Source organism: Gallus gallus, chromosome 4 (assembly GCF_016699485.2).
Source record: "Gallus gallus isolate bGalGal1 chromosome 4, bGalGal1.mat.broiler.GRCg7b, whole genome shotgun sequence".
Taxonomy (NCBI): Eukaryota; Metazoa; Chordata; class Aves; order Galliformes; family Phasianidae; genus Gallus; species Gallus gallus.
This window is the reverse complement of record NC_052535.1, coordinates 81777302-81804140: the sequence shown is the minus strand read 5'-3', so window position 1 is coordinate 81804140 and position 26839 is coordinate 81777302. Positions and strand designations below refer to the sequence as shown.

Below are 26839 nucleotides of genomic sequence, written 5' to 3'. Positions count from 1 at the left end.
TAAATTGGCCCCTGCAGGTCTTCCTTCCCAGGCATTTCACCTGAGCAGCTGGCAGGAACCGGCCCCTAAAAGGCAGAACCGGCTGAGGTGGGTGTGGTGAGAAGGTGGAGGGGTTCTTCCCCTTCCCTCCCCCTGGCCTTCCAGCACAGCCTCTGCTGAAGCACCTGCCCCAGCCCTGCTGGGCAGCACTGGTGGCTGCTGGGGGATTCTGGCCCCTCGTGGGGGCTCCTGGACTCCAGTTTTGCTGTGCCAGAGCATAGTGGCGGTGTTGGGTTTGCACTGATTACTGAATGGATGAGTGCACAACATAACAGTTTATTTGTAATGCAAACAAACAGTGGTTGGTCATCAAAAAACACGCAGAACTAGAAATATAAAACAGCTGAATTTAATTGTATAGTAAAAACAGTCCATTTAACACCAAAGTACCGGTCAGGCTCAGGAAGCCTGGAGCGTGCCGCTTGCTCTTCTTTTTGATTGTCAGGTTTTAAGGCAGGTCCACTGATAGATAACTTGTGCAGCTCTCATCACACTGGCTGTGCAGCATCCAGTGTCTGTCAGACAGCTCCTGTACATTTGTTCTCTGCTAGCTGGAGGCAGAAGAGTCCTCTTCATGGAGGCTTTGGGCAGTGGGGTTCATTGGGCTTGTGCTAATGACAAAGATGTGCAAAGAACTCCTTATGGACTGCAGTGTGGTGGCGATCAGCACTTGATGTCAAATTGTCATTGTGTTTTGTTTCCCTTTTTTGTTTCCATTCTCAAAGCTGGCCAAGCCAGCTGGGAGGCCGTGGTCAACTGAAGTGCTTGTGGAGGCCACAAGAAATCTGCAGCCCGCTGTTACTGCACATGGTCATTGCACCTCGCCTTCCAGAACATCCTCTTCTCCCAGTCTGGTCAGTGGACTCAGATGGTGAGAACTGTGTGGTGGGGAGATCCTTGGCAGCTGGTGATAGCTCTGGTTTCTTCCTGCCTCTGCCTACTCCTCCTTCGTCTGCTGTTTGATAGAACCGAGTAAAATGAAAGGGATGAGGAAAAAAGCTCCACAGATGGTGAAGCAACTCTCTGCCCCTGCCAGCCAGTACACTGAAAAGGAAACAGATTTTGTTATATTTAGCATAACTGTCCTTGCACATACGTGAGCAAGCACTCAGAGCTGCTGCTAAAATGGAGAACGCGGGTACCAGTACAGCCATGACCTCTGAATCTTTACTGCATGTTCTTGCTTGCGTGTTATAAACAGGAGGTGGCTCATAGTATTGCTGCCAATAGTTCTCTTCCAATATAAAACAGCATGGAAAAAAACACCTATTTTAAATAGGGTGTTTTCATTCAGTATAGAAATGGGAAGTTCCTGTTCACTTACCCGCTTCAGTCACTGGGCAGCTCTAACTGTCCCTATCACATCCTTCTCAGCTGCTCCTGCTGATACCTGTCTGCTGCTCTTGAGCGTCTCGTGTTGTTGCTACTGATCTGCTCCAATTAAATGTGCATAAATCTAATGCTTGGGGTTGGAGGAAAGGGCAGTACACGTGCTGTGCTCTGCAGTTGTTCTGCCATCTTGGTTTTGCTGTAGTCTGAAGTTTGTCTCTTCCCTCCCAGAAGCTTGCTGCCTGCAGGAGCACCGTTTGTCCCCGTGGCCAGGAAACAGGCTCCGACCTTACGCAGATTTAACTGAGATCAGAGTTAAGGCTGGGACACACTGCATGGAACAGGTGTGGTGGTTCCCCTCCCACACTTCCTTCTGCCCCAGCCTGGCTGCAGGCACCTACAGTGACAGTGTGTGTTGGCTGGAGCACACAGCCCCACTCACCTGTAGCTGACAGGACAGGTCCCAGCGCCCTCGCAAGAGCCCCGAGGCTCCTCAGGATCCCCATCACTCTTCCTTTTTGGCTGGCCGAACCTTTGAAAGCAGAGAGCCATCAGTCAGCCTGGAGCTTTGTTTTGCTTGGGGCAGGGACAGCATGAAGAGCAGGGTACTGCTCTGGCTCTTGGGGCCTGCTTCTTTTGGACATATTTCCCACGTGCAGCTGTTCTTCCTTTCATTTCACAGTTGCTGCCTGAGTTGTGCTTTTCCTTCTCCCTCAAGGTAAACGTTCATTCAAACAAAACATCAGGACTTGTCAGGCGTGCTTGTCCATGCACACCTTGTGACTCCCTGCTCACAAAAAATACCCCAGAAACCAAACAGACCAAAAAAACCAACCCCACACTCCAAAACCAACAAAAAGCCTTACTCTACATAGAAGAGCTACGTTTGCTTCTCTAGATTTTAAAGCAGTTCTGGAATTGGCCAGGGCAGCACAGGTATAGAAAATACCATCACCTTACTTTTCCCCTCAGCCAGCACTGCAGTGTGGCAACCTTGGAAATGAACCAAAGCTAAAGAAAGCTGTCTTCTACAGCTGCCAACACAGCTACATCTGCTTTGCGAGGTAACATAGCAACCACTACCACACACCCCCATCTTCTCTGAGGCATCAAGAAGGAATGATTTCCCTCTTACTAAAGGCAGCTGGGAGGAGGGGGACACTTTAGCCAAGCAGCCTGAGGCTCTCGTCCAGCATTTTTGTATCAAGGACCCGACTTCCTGCTGCTGCATCTCGAAACTTGAGGTCAGTTCCTCATTTGAGCCCACTGTGCACAAAGGAGAATTAAGTGATTGAGGGCTGCCCCTCAAAAATGAGCACTCACCGTAGCCTGATACCACTGCAGACAAACACGGGATAACAATGGCAGCAGCTGGAAAAATCCACAAAACAGACTGTCAATGAACAGCAGAGTTCAGTTACCAACAGTAGTGACAAACATGTGGTGCGAACTCATTACTACTGCAGAGAAAAATGCTGAGCTCTGAGGCATTGTACCAACAATGAATCATAAGGTTGAATCCAGTTCAGTAATGAAAACACCGCCTCAAAGCTAACCTGCAGGAAGAGCCCAGAGCCAGGAATGCTCTGCGCAGGTGTTTCCCATTAGTGCTCCATCCCAGGAGCCCCTGGGAAAGGGGCGGCCATGTCAGAGCAGCTAAGTGGGACAGTTCCAAATCAGTGCAGGCCTGTCGGGGCAGCAGGGAGAGGGAATCGCTCACATTTCCAACAGACTGTGAGGTGACTGTACGTGGAACGGCCCTGTGCCATGCATGAGGCTTTAGTCAAGGATGAGAGCGGTAGCTACCTTCTGCCTTGGGAAATAAGAGAGTTAAGTCCAACAAGAAGAGGTTACAACATTTTAACAAAAGCCAAGAGCTGTGCAGCCAGCACTGCCTCTTACTGAAACAGGGACCTTCTCTGCCAAGAGGGAAACGCTTTCAGCATACAAAGCTGAATCGTTTCTGGGAAGGAAAGGACAACTGGAGAGCAGAAGGATGAATGTGTTGCTATAACTCCTGGGGCAGGGCAGGGAAAGGGGGGGAGAAGAGGCTCTTTCTGGATGGCTGAGCTGGTATCCTGCACCCAGGTGTGTAGCTTGGAGGACCAGGCTTTTAACATAGAAGCACAGTTACACAGAATGAATACCAGCTCTCACTGAGAGGCTGTCAAAATCCAGGTGAGCTGTAGATAAGATTGAGATTTTGAAGCCTGACCAACACTCAGCTGCTCCTACACAAGTAAGGCACTAAGTAGCTGTATTTTGTGATTGGCAGTTTACTCTTAAATCAAGCTGTATTGTGCAGAAGATGAGTCTGTCTTCCTTTTTCATAATTAGTCTTATTTGAAGCTGCTTAGCAATAGTTGGCAGTATGGGAATATCTGAAGTCTCTTTTCTTTTTTTCAGATATAATGCTCCATCACAGATAAATCCAAATCATTTGTTGCTGTTTCCCTGAATAATGGCTACCACTAAAACACAGAGAAATGCTCTCTTGGTGCTTTTCCTGAGATGAGCATTCAGTGAATATTTTTCTTCTAAAGTCTGCTGAAAGAGAAGGAAAAAAACCTCAAAAGCCCCACAGTGAGATGGGACAACAGGAGCACCGGGGATGCGTTCAGCCGTCACCACGGCAACTTCCTTGGATACAAACAGCATCAGAAAGCAACAGACACTATTCCTTCTAGATTTTATAAACAGAAGCATCAGCTTCTGTTACGTAGGTTGAAATAAGACGTGCAGCTTTTCTTTTTTTTTAATATGCAGAAAAATTCCTTGTGCTTTTGAATGGCTCACCGAAAGAGTACAGCAACAGTCCAGCGCTCAGCAGGGTCACATTTGCAGCCCATCCAATTAACAGGAATGCTGGAATCAACAACAAAACGGCCTGCAGAACGGAGGAGACACAGCGTTACGTGTCAGCCATTCTCGTTACAGCCCAACCCCAGGTGTCCTGCCATGTCTCCTCTGCTGCTGGGTTACACTTAGACCAGAAGCAGGAAGCCCTTTCTTCCTGAATGGACATTTTAAATGTAGCTGGATGGGCACGTGGGCCCATCACACATGGGCACAATTCACCTCTCAGTTCTCTCACTATTGCATTGCAGACCATCTAAGCACTGAAGTCACCCCTCTAAGGCAGGCTGTAGTTATAGCCCATGACTGATTTTCTGCAACTGAGAAAAATCTGATTGGGCACTTCTTTCACATGATTTACTTTTTTAACCCTCCTCGTTCTGAGTTGAACAGTCCAGCAATCTCACTTTAACTCTTCATCTCCTGAGCTAACACAAGAGATGAAGAAGCTTGCAAGCAACAGGACTACAGCTCCTCCGTTTTTTCTCAGCAGTGCTGGCTGACTCGAAGGACCACATCCTGCCCTTCAGCTTTTGGAGTCCGTACTTATGGAGCCAAGAAGAAAAAATGAGGAGAATGGCATTTGAAATGGATTCGCTACAAGAGAAACCAACATCATTCCCCTCTTCCAAGAGACGACTCCAGTTCCCCTGCCATCTCTCCCTCATATACATAACTGATCTGTGCTTTTTTTCCTATGGGAGCTAAGAGCTGCTGCACCTCTCTCAGCTGAATGTTTTAACTTCATTCTCACTGAATGTCTCATTTTGATAACTCAGTTTTGAAGCCTCTTGTAACTGCTGTGCCAAGAGAAGACGCATAAGCCATACAGTACAGGTTCATAAAGGAATTGCCAGAATTACTACAACAAAAGGAGGAACTCCCACACGAGCTGCTCAAGCCACATGCAGCTGCAGGAGGAGCACCTGGGGGCCAGCAGGTCCTGCACAGTGCATGTGAGTGTTTACAAATAGCCACTGGCCAGCCCAGCTAACTGATCTCAGCAAAGTACCCACACCTCTCTGTGCAGGGAAGAGGAAGGAGTACTGAAATCAGCAGGGTGAGCCTCGGCTTGCATAGACTGCAGTACAGTGGCAGCAAACGCAGCGGGGTGGCAGAGAACACAGAGGAAGCGGATGCAGAGGATAAAGCGGTGCTAGCAGGGCTGTGCCAGCTTTCTTTCACAGGGAAATGTTTCACAACGGGCATATCCTACGTTTTGCCTGCCAGGGAGCAGGATGAGGGTGGTTTCACAAGCAGAAAGAGTTCTCAAGAAAAGCCAGAAAGGCATGACAGATCAGCTGTGAAGCCGCTTTCATAGTTTCAATGTCTACACTGCAAGAGAAAACTCTGAAAGAAAGCATAATCTTCATAGCATTTAACTCAACTTGCACAGATACTGTTCACATTCCCCACTGCAGCTCTCCAAGACTTAAAAGTTTCAGTCACAGCATAGCTGATATGCTAAGAAATGCCTCTGATATTCCCAGGTTCCGTTAGAGCAATAGCTGCTTATCATTCACATCTAGAAGTCATTTAAATGAAAACAGATAAATTTCTTTTGATCAGACAAGTACAGCTATAGCCTCCAACCATCTCTCACTGCTCCTTAGACTGAGAATGGATGCATCAGATTTGTGGGGGGAAAAAAAAGAAAATATTGACATATATATTTACCCTTTTTACAACTCTGATTTCATTTCCTGGCTTTATTCGGCGAGCATAGCCTCCCTGGATCACAGCCATTGTTATTCCAATAAAGAAAAACATCTTGCCCTGCTGCATACTGGAAGGGAGGCAAAAACAGTTGACACAGTCATGCATACAGCATTCCACCCCGGGATTGGCAGGTGCAGTGTAGACCCTCTCCTGAACGTGAGAGAGAAAATGCTTTTAGGTGTTCACTCAGGCAGTGCAAAGCTCTTAATATAGCTGCCATTAATTTCCGTGGCAGGAAAACAGAAACAAGATAACAGCTGAGATCTTATGTGCAGATGGGATGGCTGCCGGCAAGTACTGCAGTGCTCTCTTGGAGCACAGTGGTGTAGCTGATCTGTTGTAGGGTGGCCCACAAAGAGCCAAGCCCTCACCCTGTGCCAGGGCAGCCCCTGCTGTACACACTGAGCTGTTGGCTTCTGAGCAGTGAGCACTTTGCTTTCTCACGACTGCTGTCACTGCTCACGTAGAGGTCGACAGAGGAGCAAGGCACAGCATGGGCACTGGCTCAGTGCTGAGTATGTATCGCGCTGGGAAGCGTGCATTAGCACTCCCTCCACCCTCAGGTAATTCTTCCAGTTTCTCCTCTCTTAGCTACTTGACCACATGGATATTTGCAGCTAGCAGTTCTCACCTCTGTAACAAGTTTGTTTGTCACAGTCCGTACAGTCAGCATTAAGCTGTATATCTCACTACATGGCTATGCTGAAAGGACTGTGCAAAAGCAGGCTTAACACACTAGAAGACCTTTCCTTGTTGCACACAGATTAATTAAGTCACAAACTGTAATGAAGGACAGACATAGAGAGATGAGACAAAATCCTGAGAATTACTCCAATCAAGGAATCAAGCTGTAAGATCACGTTCCTGGCTGGAAATCTTCCTATGAGCTGGCAGGAAAAGTATTTCAAGCTGAGCTTCCTTTAGTGGGTTCTGTTCTCTTTCTTCTCTAGTGTCTGACTAAAGGCAATCAAACCCTGTGGTACACACCATATGTAACACAGGACTCAGATGAGCAATACAGTTAAATAGCTATCCCTTCATCCTTGGCCTTCTTGAGTTCTGATACTGAAGAACTCTTCTGGGGAGGAAGAGAAAAGCTTCTATGCAAATCAGCTGTAGATATTTCAGCTTTAATTTAATCTTGTGTATTGACTTTCTCTTTAGGCCCTGGAAGTTGTGAATTCATTGAGTATTTCCTGTCGTGATAAATAGTATGCCTATTTTTTCTTAAATTCTTCCTGCAGAGCCCAAGTGGAACTGAATGCAGTGATTGTTTTTTGGCTATTACTAACCTCAGCGTCTCTCTTGAAAATAAAAGACCTTAAATTAAGATTTTGGAAAATATCTTAAATAAAACATACAACATTTATCCTTTAAGCATGCTATACCTGCTGAACTGGAATCTCTGATGAGTAAGAAAACTCAGCGTATATTCCAATCCGGAAAACAGGAAGAGGTACAGGAAGTAAGCCAGGCCCAAGATTTTGAGGTTCTGAAGATCTAAACAAAGAAAACACCCCCCAGAAAAAGAGAGAGAAAGATATGGTGGTGTTTTTCAGGCAGCGCTTGAAAAACAGCAATAGTGGAGTGACATTTAATAACTGTACAAGGAAAAGGATCCTCTCTTTAAATATCCATACAAGACATGCCACAAAATGGTTTCTGCACGTTTCCTCCACTTGTGAGAAGAGAGCCAAAAAACCTGATCTCTCCCTGTATCACAGTGCTCTCACTCACCCAGTCCAGTTCCTCTGCCACACATTCGTACTGCTATACATCCCATGATTTATTTCTTTTTAACCAGTCTAGCATGCAGTCTAACACCTGAATGCTGCTTTCAAGACAAGATTGTCTAAAGCAGGGCCAATGTGCCAAGCGTACCTAGCAAATGCTGGTTTATTTTCTATGGTTTAAATAATTGAATGAACGTAAATGTTCAGCTTAAACCCCACATCTCCATATCCCGAAATAAGAAAAATCCAGCTGAAGTTTCCCTGTTTGCAGCTCAGAGCAGCGTACTCAAATGCCCATTACTCATGCATCTGTCTTTTTAAAGTCCTTCACTTACTGCAGCCTACCCCAGCTACCCCCTGCCTGAGGGACAAGGGAGCAGCAAGTCAGATACTCTCAAAACACTGATCTCTAAAACCAGCCTGAGTACATTAATTGAGAGAGTGGGTTGTAGAACAGTTAACAAAGTGCCGCTTCCAAAACTGCATGACTGAAGTCTCTGAACAGAAACCATCTCCACATACAAAAAGACATCCAATCGAACGCAAACAGCCAGCTAACACTTACTCTGATCTGAAGGGGCCTCCTTTCCTTGGGTGACTGCAGAGAACCGAAATAAAGCCATAGGACTGAGCAGGTCAGCTGCTGCCTGAAACCCGGTTGTCACAGAGGAGACCTGATCAAAGAAAGAAGTTCATTTCAAAAACTGATGCAATTTCTGCTGCAAGGAATTGACAGGAACATCCAGAAGTGCTTTGATATATAAATAAACTACCTGAAATGAAACAATGCAACTGGTATTGAAGCCTGAGTGACACACAGTAACATCCCACACTTTCTGAACACAGAACTGTCTCCAGCGCTATAACCAGAAGGTAAAGCACTGCTAGCAGCTTTCTCTGGAAACAGAAAATAGATTTTTCCCCAAGTTCCCTAAAAAGCAGAAACAGCTCATTCTCCACAGCCCAAAGGTGGCTTGATTTGGTGGCTTTTCTCATCATCCCCCCTGTCCAGCGAAGGCGTGTTGGGTAAATACTGGCAAACCTGCCTGCAAGCTGAAAGGTGAGGATTTGTGGTGTGCTGCAGCTGTGAGAACAGCAGGTGTAGCAGTGACAGCCTGTGTGGGTACTGGTGGTTCTTTTAGACAGCCAGTGACACCTCCTGGGGAAGCAACAAAAAATACCATTTTTTAGAGAGAGATTGATTCTTCAGAGAGATTTCTAGTGAGATTTTATACAGCAGTACTGCGTGGCTTCTTACAGGGGAAGATTTATTTTGTAGCACTGCACAGCACAGCTCAACTTAATTTTGTATCCAGCAACGCCATCCCTGCTCCTCATCAACAGTCTGGGAGATGCTTATTCTTTCACCTGTTGAGAATTAATTTTTTTTTCTATTTTTTATTGTTTAATATGAAATATATACACATATAAAAGAAAAAAATACTCTGCAAATTCTTAAGGAAATATCTCCCTATAAAACAGGAGAATTTAGGCTGTCACTTTGCAAGATAGTCACAGGAAGAGAGAAGAGACTCAAGAATCCCAAGTAGTCACAGGTGGCATTTAACACTCCCAAAGCACTGCACAGGCTTTACTTGATGAGTTTCCTTCTCAGTCCAGCTGGGCAAGGCACAAACTACTGCCCCTTAGAGGCTGAGACTAAAGGTCACGTTACCAGTGGGACTTCACCTCAGTGTACAGCCTGAGGACTTGCTTTGTAAGAAAGCTGTAAACAAATCAACCTTCAAAATACTATCAACCCTACCTCTGTCTTGTTTTGATAGTCAGAGCTTCTGAGCACCCGACAGCATAGCTCTGGAGCCCATCAGTCTCACAACAGTCATTTCAATAGAGCAGGCTGTTATTACGTAAAGCCATAAAGCTGCTGATCCACATAAGGCAAACTGGGCTATTTATTTCCCCTCCACCGTGTGTACTGCAGAGGGTAAACAGACACTCCCAAGAAGTTTCCTCGTGCTTTTATGAGGCCTGTAAGAGGATTTCCTGAAGCTGGCTTGTTGCAATCCTCAGTTCCTGCATTTGTTGGCATCACAGTGTTTGTAGTGCTGCATACAGAACCCAGTAGCAAGTAAGTCTCTTCAAAAACATCTGCCAGTATTAAAAAATATCTGCACTTTGTATGTCTTTTAATGATTATTCACGTCAGATATGAATACTGCCACTACAAATTTGATTTTATCTATGTAGAAATATACTTTTTCTTTTATAATTCTCCATCTTTGCCCTAGAAGCAATAATTTAGAAATGACTTCAGCCACTGACAGATGAAAACTTTCTTACAACTGATGAAAGCATTCTGCTTCCCCCAAATAACAAAGCACACACTGCCCATTGCTGTGACTGTCACACACTGTACAGAGCTTAGATTCTTTGCAGGTTCAAAATCTGCAATGTCTTATCTTGTGTTTAATCTCTATGCTTATAACTTCTTATTCCAGAATTGCTCAATTTTACCTCATGATCACCCAAAGCACCTCGAACAGCAGACATTTCTCACAGTTTCTGTTTGCTGTATTCTTCCAGTGCAGAGGTATTAAGTACTGTGTCATGAAGTAACAGTGGGTCCAAATGAGGAAGGTAGCCAGGGCTTTCCAGCCCTAACCTTCAAGTCAGACACTGATTATCGTGCACAGTGATGCTGCATAGCCCTATGTGTGGTTCTAACATGAGTAGCTGAACACCAGAGAAAAAAGTTGTAAGCCCTCCCCTTCAGCAAGCCAGCAATGCCCACAGCTTGCTTAGCTAAAAACCAACACAAAAGCTCCAAAAGGGTCCAGATTCTACGAGGCACATCTCTATTCAAGCCTCCTACCAAGCAAGTCATGGTAGCATCACTTTTGTCCACCTCACGTAAGTCTCTGGTCCCTCTTCACCTGAAAAACTTGAGGAATAGTGGGAAAAAGAGTAAGGATAGCAAAAACTCTTTGGATGAAGTCCCATGCTTTCTGCCCCTAGCCCCCTTTCACCTTCCTGGTTTTACATGTTAATTCCAACATGAATGAAAGAAAGATTTGCTCTTCTCTCAAGTCTCTTGGACTCGAAGGTCCTTGTGGGTTTCTTCCAGCTTGGGGTATTCTATTATTCTTCTATAAAAAGAGGACTGAGAGGAACATAAATATCATGAGAACACAGAATACGTCAAGGAAACAGATGTCTGATCCCACTGATGGGTCTTCCTACAGGTTGTCATTACCATTTCCCCCTTTTTAGAGCTATGTCTTTCCAATGCATTCCACACCGGTACTCCAGTAACACCTGCTCCACCACAGTCCAGCCAAATGTCAGAAGGCAGCCAACACGCCTGCCTTTTCCCTGCCATCCAGAGTGAAAGAAAACTGCTCCTCTTCCACTCCAGGCAGGAGGAAAAACCATGGTCACATTAGCAATTAAACGTCTTGTGTACTTAGCATGACTGGGATTTAGCAACCTGACCCCAAGAGGGAACCATTCATCTTCCTCTTTTAATACTTGCTGCTGATGCAGGCACAGTCCAAAGTGCTAAAAGAGAATATTCATTTTCTTATCGTAATTCAGTCATGTTGACTAACACAGATTAGTTTACCAGTAGAACTCTCAAGAGGATAATGAAACGGGAAGAGGAGTGGTCAACAATCATGCAGTATGGCCCTGTAGCTATTTCTTTCTTCAGCTAAGATGGAATTGTTACAGAACATGGATTCTACAGCACTTCCTTACATAAATATGTTGCCATCACCTCAGAATGTGCAGCCCAAATCAACAGCAGGATTTTATTTGGAATGCTTAGAAACAGCCAAATAGGAAAGGGGAATAGATGACACATGGAAGAGCTGTAAAAACATTAATTAATTTAAAAAATGGTAGTGCTTGGGAAAGTACATGAGCAAACAACTTCACATCAGACACACCCTGCTGGCAAACAATCAGGGAAGGTCTGAGGTTTTGCCTGGGCAGGAGCACTGCAGACAAGGCTTGTGAGCAATAACTAGTATCAGTGAATTTGTTTGGCCATCGAGAGACCAAGCATGATTCAATGGGTGAGTGCTGCTTAGAAACAAGGGATGATGGGAAAGATTTGATCCAGCTGAAGACCTCAAATCAAATGTTTCACTCAGATATCTAGGGCTGAATTCACTCTCTCCCACACCAAAGGAGATTGTTCCAAGAGACTTTGTAGCAGATCCATAGCTTGGACAGCACCCAGTCACACAGTATTAAACCATAACGCTAATAAGTGTTCAGCTCCACAAATCCAAACAGTCACTGCATTTTAGCATAAGAAGATATTTTATGTCTGTGGAAAACAGAACAGCTCAGAGATAAGAGTCACCGCTACTTCAGTGCTCAAAATTATCAAGCACAGACAAGATAACAGTTAAAATAAATTCTAATATATACTGGGTAACTGGAAGAAGATCCACGGTCTCAGATGCATATACTATAATGATTGGCTGAAATTCTTCTCCAGGGAGTCATTACAATTGTAGTTTAAAAATTCATCCTCTCCCTCCCATGTTCCCATTAGCTTTTGACCACAGCAAAACCAGCAATTTATCATTCATGCTAACTACAAACATTTCTCATATTGCACTGGGCTGGGAGGTGAGACCATCTTACAACCACTTTGATAATAGTAAATGCTAGTCCCAGGAATGAGCTAAATTCCTGAGATATTGGCTCAGCCCTTTCTTCATTACATCCAGTATCTCGGCATTCTCAAATTCTGCTTACCCGTTTTTCTTTGGGAAGTGTCTCTGGAAGCAGGAAGAAGATGAAAATCAAGTCAGCTGCTGCAAACGTGAGTGCTAATAATGCTGAACGAAGATAGAAGACTTCTCCTTTTTCTGTCTCCATGGCTAGATAAGCTCCAATCATGGGACCCAGGGTAAAACCAAGGGAGAAAGCAACACCAATCATTGCCTGCAGAGATACAAATGGACACAAAGTTTTAGAAACCAGTTTGTTAAGGTAGCTCAATTCTAAAACTAGACCCTTGGTATTTGCCTTAAAGAAATGTAAATGTCAAATGTAACCACCCTGAGGATGTAAGGAATGCACAGCAAAGAGCACTGAATGTGAAAAAGCTGTTATTTCCAAACATCCCATTTTATTTTCACCTTAGCAGCAAAGCGGCAGTGACAAGCTGCAGTTTGATGAAGGGATATCTAGGGATACCATTCCCTGTATGATTATGAGGGGAAGGAAGTTGAGAAAGGTAAGGATGACTCTCACCTCAGGAACTGCTCAGCCAGCAGATCCTTCAGCCACCACATAAACTTTTGTAGTGTAAAATTGTTTGGAGAAGGAAGGATAGCACCAGTGTAGGAAAATAGAGTGATCATAGAATCATAGAACAGCCTGGATTGAAAAAGACCACAATGATCAACCAGTTTCAACCCCCTGATATGTGCAGGGTCACCAACCACCAGACCAGGCTGCCCAGAGCCACATCCAGCCTGGCCTTGAATACCTCCAGGGATGGGGCATCCACAACCTCCTTGGGCAACCTGTTCCAGTGTGTCACTACCCCCTGAGTGAAAAACTTCCTCCTAATATCTAACCCAAACTTCCCCTGTCTCAGTTTAAAACCATTCCCCCTTGTCCTATCACTATCCACCCTTGTAAACAGCTGCTCCCCTTCCTGTTTGTATACTCCCTTCAAGCATTGGAAGGCCACAACGAGGTCTCCCCGGAGCCTTCTCTTCTCCAAGCTAAACAAGCCCAGTCCCCTCAACCTTTCTTCACAGGAGAGACATTCCAGCCGTCTGATCATCTTTGTGACCCTCCTCTGGACCCGCTCCAAGAGCTCTACGATGTCTATAGCTTCTGAATTGATTTGGTAATTTTTGTATTTAGGAACATAGCAAAAAATGAGAGGCTTCTCAGAACTACCTGGGTGTAGTACAGGCACTAAAGAGGATTTGTTAATTCACTATGAAATGAGCACATAGGAAAGGAAGTAGAAACTGCACATACCAGATGAGAGCTTAGCAGAACACTGATTTGTGTCATTTGTCTCAGCCAAACTGCTTAAGAATACAACAGTGCAGAATGTGCCTCACTTTCTTTAAGAGACACGCGGAGACATCCATTCTCACATGCAGGACCTAAACTTGTGCCATCCCAGGAGACCATTTTCTTGCTTTTTTAGTCTATTTGACTTTACCTGTGATACTAAACTAAAGGAGGTGAGATCATGCTCAGGTGTCCTGTTCTGTTTCAGCCTGCCCGAGTAACATTCTCTCAGGCAATGCTACAGCACAGTTTGGGAATAGTATCAGTCAGAACTCTTTTCAAAAAGCAGAATGAAGATGCCTACACTGCTTTGAAAAAGAAGAGAAGAAACAGTTTAGCCATATGGATGTCAGCCATGCTGTACTAAACTACTTGCTCTCAAGCCCTAAAAATAAGATGCGACCCATTTTATTTACCAGTGCTGTATGGCTGTCCTTCCCCATGAATTTATTTTGGTTCACCAGGATTATAATAAATAGTTTGGAAAATTCGTTAGCTATCACTGTGAAATGCTTTCCCAAGAAGCAGCTGTCCCACATAGTGATTTATAACACTGTTAATAGAGGTTTGGGGCCCTGAGGCTTTCATAAAATAAAAGACCTAACTGGCAATCCACAGCCAAAGTTCAGCCTGTAGGGTGTTTCCATCTGGTCTGCTGCCTTTTAGAAGAGGAAAGGGCAGATGTTTGTAACACTTGCTGCTCAGTCAGCCAAACACCACATCCGTCACCCGCTGAGCCCAGACCCTGAAGTCAGTGCATCATCCAATGAAGGCAGGAGGCATATTGGGCAGCACTGCTGCACTTCCACAGTTTAGAAAGGCTAGAAAAATGGGTTGTCCTATAACTGGGCTCCAGTCACCAAAATTGGTCCATTCTGAGATGAAAGATCCTTCATTTTCTCAGCTGTTATGATCGGGATTAGAGTTATCAACAGGAGTAGTAGTTTTAATACTCAGGCCTATAGTTGTTTTCACATCTAAGACACCTGCATTTCTCTTGTAGGTAAAAGTCACTGACAAGTAACAGCTGAGAGCTCACCAGCAAAGTGACCTGGCATGTTTTCAAAAGCAATGTACTATTAAAGTCATGTTTTCACTTGATCAATGAACGCACATCTGAGGAAGACATCCTGAGCACCTGAAATCAACTAAAAGTGAACCAATAAAGCCAACCATATATCTCACATGTGTTACTCACCATGCCCTTGCTCCGTGCTTTTGGAGAGTGCAAGTCAGCAATTATAGCTGTGCAGAGGCTGACATTCCCTTTGCTTATTCCACCTACCATCCTGGAGAGAAGAAAAACGCCAAAAGACCGAGATGCAGCCCATAGTGCATAAGATGCTATCAAACCCATCTGCAAGCAAGAAAGAGTTTCTTATTAAGGGCAAGAAAATGTATCTTGTTTTTGCATTTTCCTGCTAAACGTTTGTATTGTTTGTTTGCTTTGTTTTTCTGACTTTCAACAGCTGCTCCAAAAACTGTACAGCAGACACACATGAATATACTGATACTGGGCTATGTCCTGGACAGTGATACAAAAGAGTAGAAACAAAGCCACAAAATCTCCATATAACTGTGAGACTACCAATAGCATTAGAAGAGCAAGGAAAACTCAAAGGAGCTAAATCAGTCTGGGCATAAGACCACTTCAGTACATGCTGCTCCACTTGTTCCCAAGAGAATTTTGAGTTCAAAATAAGAGCTCACAGTTCTAGCCATTTAATTTCATAATCATTCATAAACACATATACTTCTTTAGCTCAGTCTCCACAGCCCTACAAGACAGCTGGCTTTGGATATCACTCGTTGCCAAGTTCCACTATGTATGTACACACATGCTTCTGTAACTACAGCCCCACACTTTGACCAGCAAGAGAGAAAACTTCTTGGAGAACGATCATTTCTATAAGAAAAGTAACATAGTACTGCCTAACCAACAAACTCCAAGCTCTCTGAAACACGTCATGAAGTGATCAGCCCTCAGTCACTCGAGGACATCAATATACAGGGATTATGTCTCACATTTGCAAACTGTACAGCTGAAGTCAGATTCTCATACACAAAGGTAAGGAATTTTGGAAAATCACAAGAAACAGGTATTTTGGTGTCTTTTATGTACAATTTTGGATCTGGGAACTTCAGTTTAAGCAATCTGTTTTGGAAGTGTAACTAAGTGACTTGGCAAGAAGTCAACAACCACCAGACCTAGAAGACTGAAGCTCCTATCTTCTGTGCTAACTACGGGACCATGGTGCCTTCAGCTGCGTAGTGAAATAACGTGACTAAAACCAGTGTGAGACACATACCGCTGTCATCAAGATGACTGGCCTTCTGCCCAAGCAGTCTGACACAGCTCCAGTGAGGGGAGAGGAGAAGAACTGAAGGATGGAAAACATTGAGCCAATCAGACCTAAAAAAATAAATAATAAATAAAAATGTTTATCATCAGATGTGCTGCCTTCATCTTCAGGTACAAAGTCAAACTGTTCCAGACCTATCACTCCATTATGTCCATTAAAAACACACAATTAAATGTAGAACAACATCTACAAAGAACAGCTTAGTCTCTGAAACCAAGTCACTCTCAGAACACTGATCTTCCATTGTTATTTCAATGAATAAGCAAATCCACAGACAGACCAGAGTAATAGGGATAAGCTGGATGAGTCACTGGTTACTTCATGGGTGAGAAGAGGTTTGAAACTCATTGGTTATAATGGTATGCAGATTTTCCAATGTTTTCCAAACTGACTTCAAGTATTTTCTGTTCCTAATGCAGAGATAATGCAGCCTTTAATAGTCATAATTCTTTTAAGAATTTTTTGATTGTTTGAACCTGATTCTGCCACATATAATTAGCTTTCCTTTCCTTCTTATCATGGGAAGAAGGATATAAGCACTGCTGTTAGAGAGGCACACTAAGAGGTAGGAGTGATTCCAACAGACTCCAAGAGTCTTTTGAAATCTGCCTCCAGCTACTGTGATCTTTAATTCCTCTTTTCTCTTGCCATCTCTAGCTTCACATACACATTAATTTGCACTACACTCTCAACAAGCAGGCAAATAAATGCCTTGCTGTCACAATTTTTCCTCTGAAGAAAAAAAAAAAGAAAAACTGGGTTATGCATCTCAGATGATCCTGTTATCAAAGCTAAAAAAGATTAGGAGAGATGAGATGAGAAGAAGCTTAAGGGAGGCAGAATATTGATACTGAATACCTCAGGGGGAACAGTTCCCTGTAACAGCTCAAAAGTCTAAAAAATTCTTACAATTTCACACACTGGCAGTTTAAGTTAACGAGAGAAGTTGTCTTCCTTGTACGTCAAGCACCACAAATGCTCAGCCATGCCAAATACAACAGGAACAAGCTGGGAGCTGGGGGTGACAACACTGGCAGTACCCTCACTAACCAAGGTGTGGTCCCAGTGTGGACTGGGCAGATCAGGGTGCCACAAGCAGGGTCTGTCTGGTGACAGTATGAGGCAAAACAAGTGGAAATAAGGCTGTACCTATGATACAGCTTAGGTGTGGGCCCAAGCCTGAGCTGAAATACAGCTCCTGAGTCACTGTCAAAAGGTGTAGGCGGTGGCTGATCAAGGTAGTTATAGTTTGGTATCCTCAGAGCCTTGACATCAGCAAGGAAAGCTTCTGCCTTGAAGAGGTTGCAGTCTAAGCAAAGATGAAAGACAACAGAATATACCCTGCACTGGCAGAAACAAGATAACCTTGCAAGCATCTTTCCAGTTCTATGCTCTGTGCTGCAGACAAAGGTAATGAAAGAATACAGGCAACAGGAAGATCGTGGTGGCCTCTGCTTAACATCACAAGTGTAATGAACCTTTCCACTAGGACCGTTTAAGATGCAGTCAGAAAAGATGGGCTGAATGAGCAGCTGACTACAACTAAGAATGCCTGTCCATCTTTCCCTGCTCCTGCAGCCTTGGTCAGCTCTCCAGTGAGCTAATTCAACTCAATCTGGCAGAAAGCTAACCTAGGAAAACGAAAAGGCTTCTGTTGGTTTAGGAAATCAGATGGCTAAGAGGGGCTGTCAGCAAAGCCAGCAGAAGAGATGGAATCAAATGTGGCACCCATCCTCACTGCCCACAGCTGTCAGGTGGACATTCCCATCATTGCCCATTACAGTTCCTGAACACTTTTCTCCTAAAGAGAGAATATCAAGAGGTAAAAGCCTCCTTCCTGAGACAAACATTTCATTTGTATGTTCCCAGTTACATGTTACATTTTCTTCAATGAACAAAAGGGTCAGGTCAGGTGGACCTCTCTGAAAAGAGAAGAGAGATTTCTCCTTCCCCGTGAAAGCAACTGAGCCAAACCCAGGGATACAGCACTCCCTGGAGTGCAGGACACAGAAAGGAAAATGAAAGGCAGCAAGTTGGACATGGCTATGAGCTCGAGTCCCGTGTTTGAACAGAGCCTGAGATTGTGAGGAGGAGCGAGGAGGAGGCCTGCAGCCAGGCCTCAGAGGAGACAGAAAGCAGCTTCTGAGGGCTCCAACTGTTTCCTACCATTCAAAGCCAGTAATCTGAATGAATGTGAGCACTGGGTTTCCTGTACTACCTCTGCGGGAGCACACCCACCTTGGAGTGTTCTAGTGACAGCAAAGGATTTTGGACCCTACAAGTCAGCAGTTCTGCTGCATTTAATAGGACTAATAAGACTTAAAAGCAGTGCTGCACTATAGCTGCCTAGGAGAGGTGGGATTTGAACTCACAGGCTTCCAATTCTAGTGTTTCCTACTGACTGATCTCCAATCAGTTGTGAAAGGAGAGTAATTTCTGTGACCGTGCAGGGTCCAGCATAGCAGGCTCCTAACTCTCAACTAGCAGTCCAACAATAAGGTCTGCATTTCTGAAGCAATCTGAAGAACAAATTAGGATAATTCAGGTTAAAAGGGATCTCTGAAAGTCAGCTCCAGTGGCTTATAGGGTCAACTCTGATGTCAGACTGAATCATTCACGGGTTCATCCCATCAGAGTTTGAAAACCTCTGAGGATGGAGACCACAACACCTTTCTGGGCAGTTTGTTCCAATGACCATCATCACTGTGAAAAAGTTTCTCCTTATTTCCAGCCTAAACATCTCTTGCTTGACCTTGAGGACCTTTACAGCAAGGCTGCTCCCCGCCAGTCAGTGCCCAGCCCATATCAACAACAGGGACTACTCCTTCCCAAGGGCAGGACCTCACATTTGTCCTCACTGAATTTCATAAAGTTCTTGTTGGACCATTCCTCCTGCCTGTCTACATGTCTCCAAATGACAGAGATGTACTGTCCAAGTAATTCCCCTTTGTTAGTTTTACAAAAACAAAATCATTTATAGTCTACTGTAAGAGATGCAAATATGCTACTTGTGGTGACTTTTTTGAGGTTTTTTTGTGGTTTTTTTTGTTTGTTTGTTTGTTGTTTTTTTTTGTCAATTTTTCATCATTCCTCACAACAACATGGAGGTAACTTGAAAGTAATACAATATCTTAGTTTTATTTTTTTTTAATTCCATACCTCCAAACAAGACACTGTTGTATTTCCTCTCTGGAGGCATTCCAACCATTGCTGCAAACCAGTCCACACCACGTTGCAATGACAAATATAATCCATCCTGTAAAACAGATAGCTGGGAAATAGAAGCAGAAAGATCGTGTCTCTGCTTTATTTCCAAAGACAGCATCAGAGCTTAATGAACTAGTCATGATGATAAATGATTCCACCTCTTCTCCTCCCAGGGAAAATTTCCTGTTGTCATAGGCTAAAAATAGCTCAAATTGTGAATGCTAACATGGAACAGGTAATTGAGGATATGTGTTTGGGTGGGCAGATGTCTGGATTAGAATTTTTTAAACTATCAGTCCCACTACTTCTAAAACCTAGACTAAAAATGGCATGTTCCACATCCTTCAATTAATAAAGCAGCCTGAGAGACACTCTACCTCTACAGATAAAGTACAGGTGATCTAGACTGGGAGAGCCAGGAGTGTTAGCTCCACAGAAAAGAAGAGGTGGAGAGGAAAAGAATGGCTCCTGAGACGAGGAGGAGGACTTGAAAAGAGGGTCCTGGAAAAAAAGGTGAAGATCCTCGCTAGAAGAAATACTTTGGAAGCTGAAGAAGATCCCAGAGGTTATGGTTAGGGTTAGAGACAGAATAGGAGGGAAGACAAAGACTACAGCTGCAGCTGGAGTGGGGCTGGAAAGGGACTGTGAGATAGAGGTGTGGGGTGCAAAAATAATTCTCCCCTGACAACTTCATCTTGTCTGCTAACACCTGACAGTGGGAACCGTGAGCAGCTGCACAGCATGGAACCAATACGACTTTCTGCCCTTCATTCCTACATCAGTAGTCATCTCCTCTCTAAGAACAGATGTTGATAATAGTGAATGTGATGCCAGGGGTGGGTGAAAGTAGAATCTCCTGAGAGTTGACCCCACAACCTCTATGGGCAGCCTGTACCAGCGCTCCACCTCAAAGCACAGAAGTACTTTCTGATTAAACCTCCTGTGTTCCTGTTCGTGCCCACTGCCTCTTGTCCTGGCACTGGGAACCACTGAACATAACTTACTCTATCCTCTTTGCACTCTCCCTTCACGTATGAGTATATATAGACATTGATGAAATCCCCCTGAGCCTTCTACAGGCTGAGCAGTCCCAGCTCTTAGCATCTCATAGTAGAGGTGTGCCAGTTCCTCCCTTGGTTATCTTGGTGGCCTCTGCTGGACTTTTTTTGCAAGTCCATGGTCTTTTGTACTGGGGGGTGCGGGGCTGGACACAGTACTCAGGTACAGCCTCACTAATGCTGAGTTGAGCAGAAGGATCATCTTTCTTCATCAGTAGTGCTTTGCCTAGAGCAGCTAAGAATACCATTAGCCTTCTTGGCAGCAAGGGCACACTGCTGTTCCATGCTCAACTCAGTGTCCACCAGAACTGCTTTCCAGATGGGTGTCCCCAGCATGTCCTGATACGTGGGGCTGTTCCTCCCCAGGTGCAGGGCTTGGCACCTCTTGCTGCTCAGCCTATCCAGTCCACCCAATCTGGTCCTTAGCTACCACTGGTGAATGAATTATGAAAATCCCTTAGGGACTTCTTGCTGATACCACTGCTCTCAGCAGCCAGATGATAAGGGATGGATTTTGCATACCATAATGTATGATTCGATTACAGAGCACATCATGCATTTAGGCATTAGTGTCTGGCTCTTTGTTTTGATAAACAAGCCTGGAGGAAACTAAGCTAGATAGATACAAATGCATCTTATACTGCAGCCAGATCTTCTATATCCCAGTTTTCAGAATTAAACAGCACTCAAAAGCAACACACATTATGACACATGAAAGCATTCATCTTTCAGATGAGTTGAAGGTCACTGCAACAAACAATCAAATGAATAGGAAGAGTCAGGGCCAGTATAAAGTAATTACAAAGAACAGCTCCCAGGAAATAACTGAATTTTCTCTCAGAACAAATCTCTCATTTCAATGAAATAGTGAGAAAGAGGAATCTTACATAAGTTCACCAAACAAAACAAAACAAAAAAATCACTCCACAAACAGTTTATATGTGCTGGATGTTGTTCTGCCTACAGCTATTTGGGTTGCCCTGAGACAAAGGAATTCTCTTCTATCCTTCCCTAAATATCTCATGCCTAAAATTTTCAGCAGGCAGCCTTCCTCCATTGCTTACCTCGGTCTGGCTGTAATAATCAAGGATGGAAGGAAACAGTGGCAAGATGAGAGCAAATCCCAACAAGTCTATGAGGAGTGCCAGGAAGACGATTGTAATAACACGACTGCAGTTCTGCTCTTGCTTGTCATCGGCGGAGCTGCTGCTGGCTTCTCCCTCTCTCAGAGCCATGTTCCCAAGTACTCTGATCCTAAAAAATTACATTTATATCCAGTTAACAGGAAGCATTTTGCAGGCCTTTCATAACAGTATTTCACTGACTCATTCTCATTTTTTATGGATCTCATAATAATAAATATAAGTTATGGTTATATAAAACCACCTGGTTTTCAAAGGGAACAGGACTTCATTTGTCTAGACTTGGTTCTTAGCTCAGTAGCAAATTTACCCTCACGAAAACCGAGCAACAGGGGCAATAAGATTATTAACTCTTTTAGAGGAACACCCCAAATATAGTATAGAACTAAGGAGCATTTGAAGTTTGTTAACAAGCAAGTAAGCTCTACCAAATGTTTTAAATTCAGCATTACTGTAAAACAGACAAGGTGCTCTCATTTTGATTATCTGCATTCAGGTAACTAGTAGACTTTTTATGCCTTCAGTGTATACTGTAAATGACTGCAGTAATATCACTTAAAAAGGAAAAAAAAGAAAGTAAACTTCCAAACTATTGCAGGAATGCTGCCCTCGGGACAGATCCTGCACAGCTGGACAGCAGCAGATGCTTCAGAAACAAGACAACCAGTTTTTGAAACTTTCTCTTAATTTCTGTCTGGCGGCCCCTCACAGGATATGAATTGGGGCATCAAACGACTGAGGCAGCATTTCAGTCTGTCAGAACTATCAGGAGGAACTCTTTCCTTAAAAACATTCTGAAATAGTGTTAAAGACCCAAACAAGGGTGCAGACATTCCGTATTTAGCAAATAAAAAAATCAGTCTACATTCTGAAAAACTTCCACTTCAACAGACATCCAACACATGGAGCAATACAAAAAAGCATGAAACTGTGAATTTCAGGTTTGCAAGGAGTACATCTCAGTGATGAAATTGTGAAGCCCCATCCACTGCAAAAATCCCTGAATATTTGTTACATTAAAAGAGGAAAAAAGGAAACAATTTAATTCAGCTGAAAGTCCTTCAATACAAAAAACCCATTGGTTTTAATAAGGCAGGACTGAAAACACTGAGCACATTTTCATACAAATCCTATTCTAGACAAGACAAACCATACTCTGTATACAAGTCAATGTGTGTATAACATCCTGCTACACTAACTAAAGATCTAACACTTTGTTATGCTCAGTTATAAATATTTTCATGACATTTCCTTACTTGTGGATTCAATTTACCAGCACTGAAGTGCTGTTAAAGTTCAAACACCGTGAGGTAACCATGGAAGGCGGTCACATGCAATCTGTTTCACTTGTTGGCATAATACATTTAAATCTGCCAGTGAACAAAGCAGTTTGGTTGTGTTCAGGTCCAAGTTGGAAGGGACCCACAAGGATCATCGAGTCCACCGCCCGGCTCCACACAGCACCTCTCAAACCCAAACCCTGTGTCTGAGGGCGGTGTCCAAACACTTCTTGAGCTCCAGCAGCTCAGGGCTGTGCCCACTGCCCTGGGCAGCCCGTTCCATGTCCACCACCCTCTGGTGCAGACCCTTTCCCTCACCCCCAGCTGCCCCTCCCCTGACACAGCTCCATGCCGTTCCCTCAGGCCCTGTCGCTGTCACAGAGCAGAGCTCAGCGCTGCCCCTCCGCTCCTCATGGCAGCTGCCACGAAGTGTCCCCTCAGCTCCTCTGCTCTGGGCTGAACAAACCAAACAACTTCAGCTGCTCCTCACACATCTTCCTCTCCAGACCTTTCCCAATCTTTATAGCTCCCCTTTGGACACTCTCTAACAGTTCTATGTCCTTTTTGTACCATGGTATGCCAAACTGCACACAGTAAACTCCCAAATCTCTATCAGCAAGGTTGCTCTCCCAAGTTTCATCCCTCAGTCGGTATGTGTAGCCATGGTTGCCTCTCCTCAGGTTCAGAATTTGGCACTTTAAACTTTACGCAATATCCTTTTATTTAAAATGATATGTCATTAACATCACAAATATTTAGCAGTGTTTATTTACCCAAATGAGTCTCTGGAACCCAAAGCAGTCATTTGTTTAGACAAAATCCTTGGCTCTGGCTCTGCCTAGCCAAGGGATGGGTTCAGTATGGCAGTGTCTATCTTGTTTTTCCTAACAATTTGTGTATTCATTCACAGAATGTATCACCAAGCTGAACTTTATTGCAATGTTCCTTCCATAGGACAACATCCTTTACACGTAAGTCACTGCCATTTCAGCTTGTATGCAGCTTGAACCTTCTGATGCCAGCGCTGACCTTTCAGGTAGTGAAGTTTAGGCTACGTGGCTGCAGTTTCCCTTACGCAACCTCCCAGAGCACTCCATCTTTCTGCCTTTGTGCTCCATTGCTTTCGTTGTTCCAACCTCTCCGTATTTTTTTGCTAGGCAGGAAACCACAAAACATTTTATTAGGCCCTGGCATCCCGTCAGCAAAAACAAAGCACTTCACCTCGACCGTAGCATTTGATCTTTGTGAGTCATGGTTTAATGCAGGAGGGAGATCTGCTCCCTGGGATGTTCCATGTTCCTGATATCCCTCAGCTCCACCACTCCATCCTGGCCCACCTCCACCTGGAGGCCCGGCCTTGCTACCTGATACTCTCTTACCAACTCTCTTGAAATCGCTCAGCTCTGCCTTAACCCATCCAAGCCTCGGGGAGGCTCCTTTGAGTCCTTAACAAAGTCCTGGCTCAGGTTAAATGCTGAATTTTTTAACCAGGAGAAAAAAAAAAAAAAAACAACAAACATATTAATTCCCAGACCAGCACAAAAGCAGAGGAAACCCGAGCGGGGGAAGGGGCGGCCCTTCGGAGATGCGTTGTGCTCAGAGCGGGTCCGCAGTCCCTGCCGCCGCCTGGGCAGAGCCGCAGGGACCCGCAGTGCCGCCGATGCGAGGCCGCGCCCGGGCCGGGCCGACTTCCCTCTCTCTCTCTCTCTCCCTCCCTCCCACCCTCCGGCAGAGCCAGCCCAGCGCCAGGACACCTACCGCTCCTCCGCCCGCCGAGAGCCGTCCCTAGGGATGCTGCGGGCGGCGGCTCCTCCCCGGCTCTCCTCGCGACCGGCGGCCTTCCTCTTCCGGCCGGGGATGCAGCCGGGCGCCCTGAGGAGGGAGCCGCCTCCCGCCGCGCCGAGGGGAGCCCGCCGGGCCGGGCTGCCTCCCTGAGGGAGCAACGGCCGCCCCTCAGCGCGCGCCGCAGCAGCGCTCAAACCGAGCGCCGACCTGCTGAGGGGCGCCGCTTCAGCAGGCTTTCAGTCACAGTTAAGGGTAGCCCGAGCCCTAATATATCATGAATTTTAATCTTTACCTCACACTGCAGCAGTTCCTTCTTGCGTTAACGATTTTGCGGCTTTTGGAAGTGAGAGCACGGCTGTTTCAAGAGAAGAGAGACGTTCTTCTGTCAGTTGCTACATAGCTACACAGCAGCGGTTAGCCAGGTTTTGGTGCGCTCTGATTTCCGGCTGTCTGACCAACAGAAAAAGGCAAAGTTCCTTTTTTTCTAAAGGGGCTCTTCCTAAAGCAAACTGCTCCTTCAAAACACCGAGTTTTAGAACACACAGAATGTGAATACGGTATTAATACTGCTGCCTAAAGCCATTCTGCTGTCTGACTGTGCCTGGCATCTGCCCTGCTGGAATAAAATGCAAGTGTACGGGCACAAGCATACTGAAAAAGTGCATCTTCATCGTCTTAACTGCATAAGGAAATAAAGCAATACGTTTTTCAAGTCCTTCTTGTTCCCTTCAAGGAAATGTATTCCTGCTGGTAATGTGGGATTACACTTATGAACACGTGGATGGGGACCAGATGATGCGTTGCAGATTCCCCAGTAGATAAGATTATCCAAATTTAACCTAAAAGTGACATCAGGATTAATGGGCCAATTAGGTCAAACAGGGAGCTGCCATTCTCTTGTTTATGTGAGCATTTACATACCCAGTTCAGTAGGAAGAATGGAGTTTCATACACGCAGTGCCTATCCTGAAAATTGAAGGATTATGTAAGGATCAATGCTGATTCAGATAGCACCTCATAGCGTCACATCGTGAATATTAGTATGATGCTAAATACTTGAAGGCATCAAACTCTGCCCAGCAGAGGAGTAGGAGCTCAGTTGTTGTTTCACAATAAGCTAACTGCTGAGCTTGAAGCAGCCTCAGTGCCTCCACACAGCAGCAGCTGGTGGCAGAAAGCGATGGCTTACACAAAATACTGTTACACCGAGGTGGATAGTAAGTTCTGCAAGACGTGACCGATAACATCAAACTGCATACTAACTTTCAACTGATAACCAAAAGATTGAACTTCTAATTAAAAAAAAAAAAAAGCAAAAAACTTTCATACTTGCATAAACAAGGTAATTGATGCAATTTCTTGCTGAACAGTTTTATTCTCCCCCTTTCTTTGCAGTATTCATATTCAGGGTGGCTGTTCTCTGGGACAGCTGACGTTGACAGGTAAACTACCTTGAACAGTCAGCTGAACTGAAGGCAAAATGGTAATTTTCCTTCTTTGTGCGTCTCATGATTTGATTGTAGATACAGAATAGCTTTGGTTGTTTTTTTTTTTTTTCTCCCTAATGAGTAACAGATTTAAAATTCATAACAGATGCATCACAAAAGGCCTGTTACAACAAATCCTTCTTTAAGAGCAACGCTGAGACAAGAGAGCAATTGGTGAATGTGCTCAAGAAACTTGATGAGTTCATCTTGTTCATCTGAGAGCCCACACCTTCTTACCTTCTGTGGTATATCAGGACACATCTGCCTAGCATGGAAAACTGGGCCACACTGATCACTCAGCTGAGACAGTCCTTCATTTCTATTCATGTAAACCACTACATGTTACGCACTACTATTATACCACAGTATATAATACTAAATCTGATATTAAATATTAACAATACTCTTTGTGAAGGCACACACAGTAATTTTAATTCAACATCTCAAGTACCTCAGATTTCAATCTAGCAAAAACAGTTGCATGTATTTATCAGCTGAGATTTCCTTGTCCTTTATATTCTCTCCCCAGCAACCTAAGATATCCTTGCTCCTTACCTCCTCCCATTAAGTGCCCTCTTCCACAAACACTACCATCCCTTCTCAGTAGTGTCTATTTTTTACTTCTCTCTCTCATGGAGGAATAATAAGCAGCTGCAAGAGGTATCAAAAATTGCTGCCTCAGGATCAAAATGCAGCTTTCAGACTCTGTGATTTTAATACCCAGCTGTTTAAATCCTCTTGAAGCTACTTGCTGTTGGAAAAATAAAGTTGGATAAACTGTAATACTTCTTTGACAGTTTAATTGTGCAAAGGACAAAAACTGAAG

General features: G+C 44.4%; 1 protein-coding gene across 12 annotated transcripts; it reads right to left on the bottom strand.

Annotated features, from left to right (window-relative positions):
- Positions 1-366: 366 nt before the first annotated feature.
- Positions 367-24970, bottom strand: MFSD10 (major facilitator superfamily domain containing 10). Of its 12 annotated transcripts, none has more exons than XM_046940663.1 (14): positions 24819-24970; positions 23771-23894; positions 21384-21573; positions 19214-19325; positions 16001-16104; positions 14890-15048; positions 12408-12596; positions 8242-8350; positions 7332-7443; positions 5902-6010; positions 4165-4255; positions 2692-2739; positions 1811-1900; positions 367-994 (listed from the first exon to the last, which is right to left on the bottom strand). In XM_046940663.1, exons 3-14 carry the CDS (start codon positions 21552-21554, stop codon positions 792-794), a joined length of 1497 nt encoding a protein of 498 aa, XP_046796619.1. In that variant the 5' UTR covers positions 21555-21573; positions 23771-23894; positions 24819-24970; the 3' UTR covers positions 367-791. The 12 variants fall into 12 exon arrangements, with proteins under 12 accessions (XP_046796619.1, XP_015141348.2, XP_040555259.1 ...); XM_015285862.4 differs by lacking the exon at positions 24819-24970 and adding an exon at positions 24500-24567; XM_040699325.2 differs by lacking the exon at positions 24819-24970 and adding an exon at positions 24500-24567 and having other exon boundaries at positions 367-1083; positions 19214-19310.
- Between the last annotated feature and the right edge of the window lie 1869 nt (positions 24971-26839).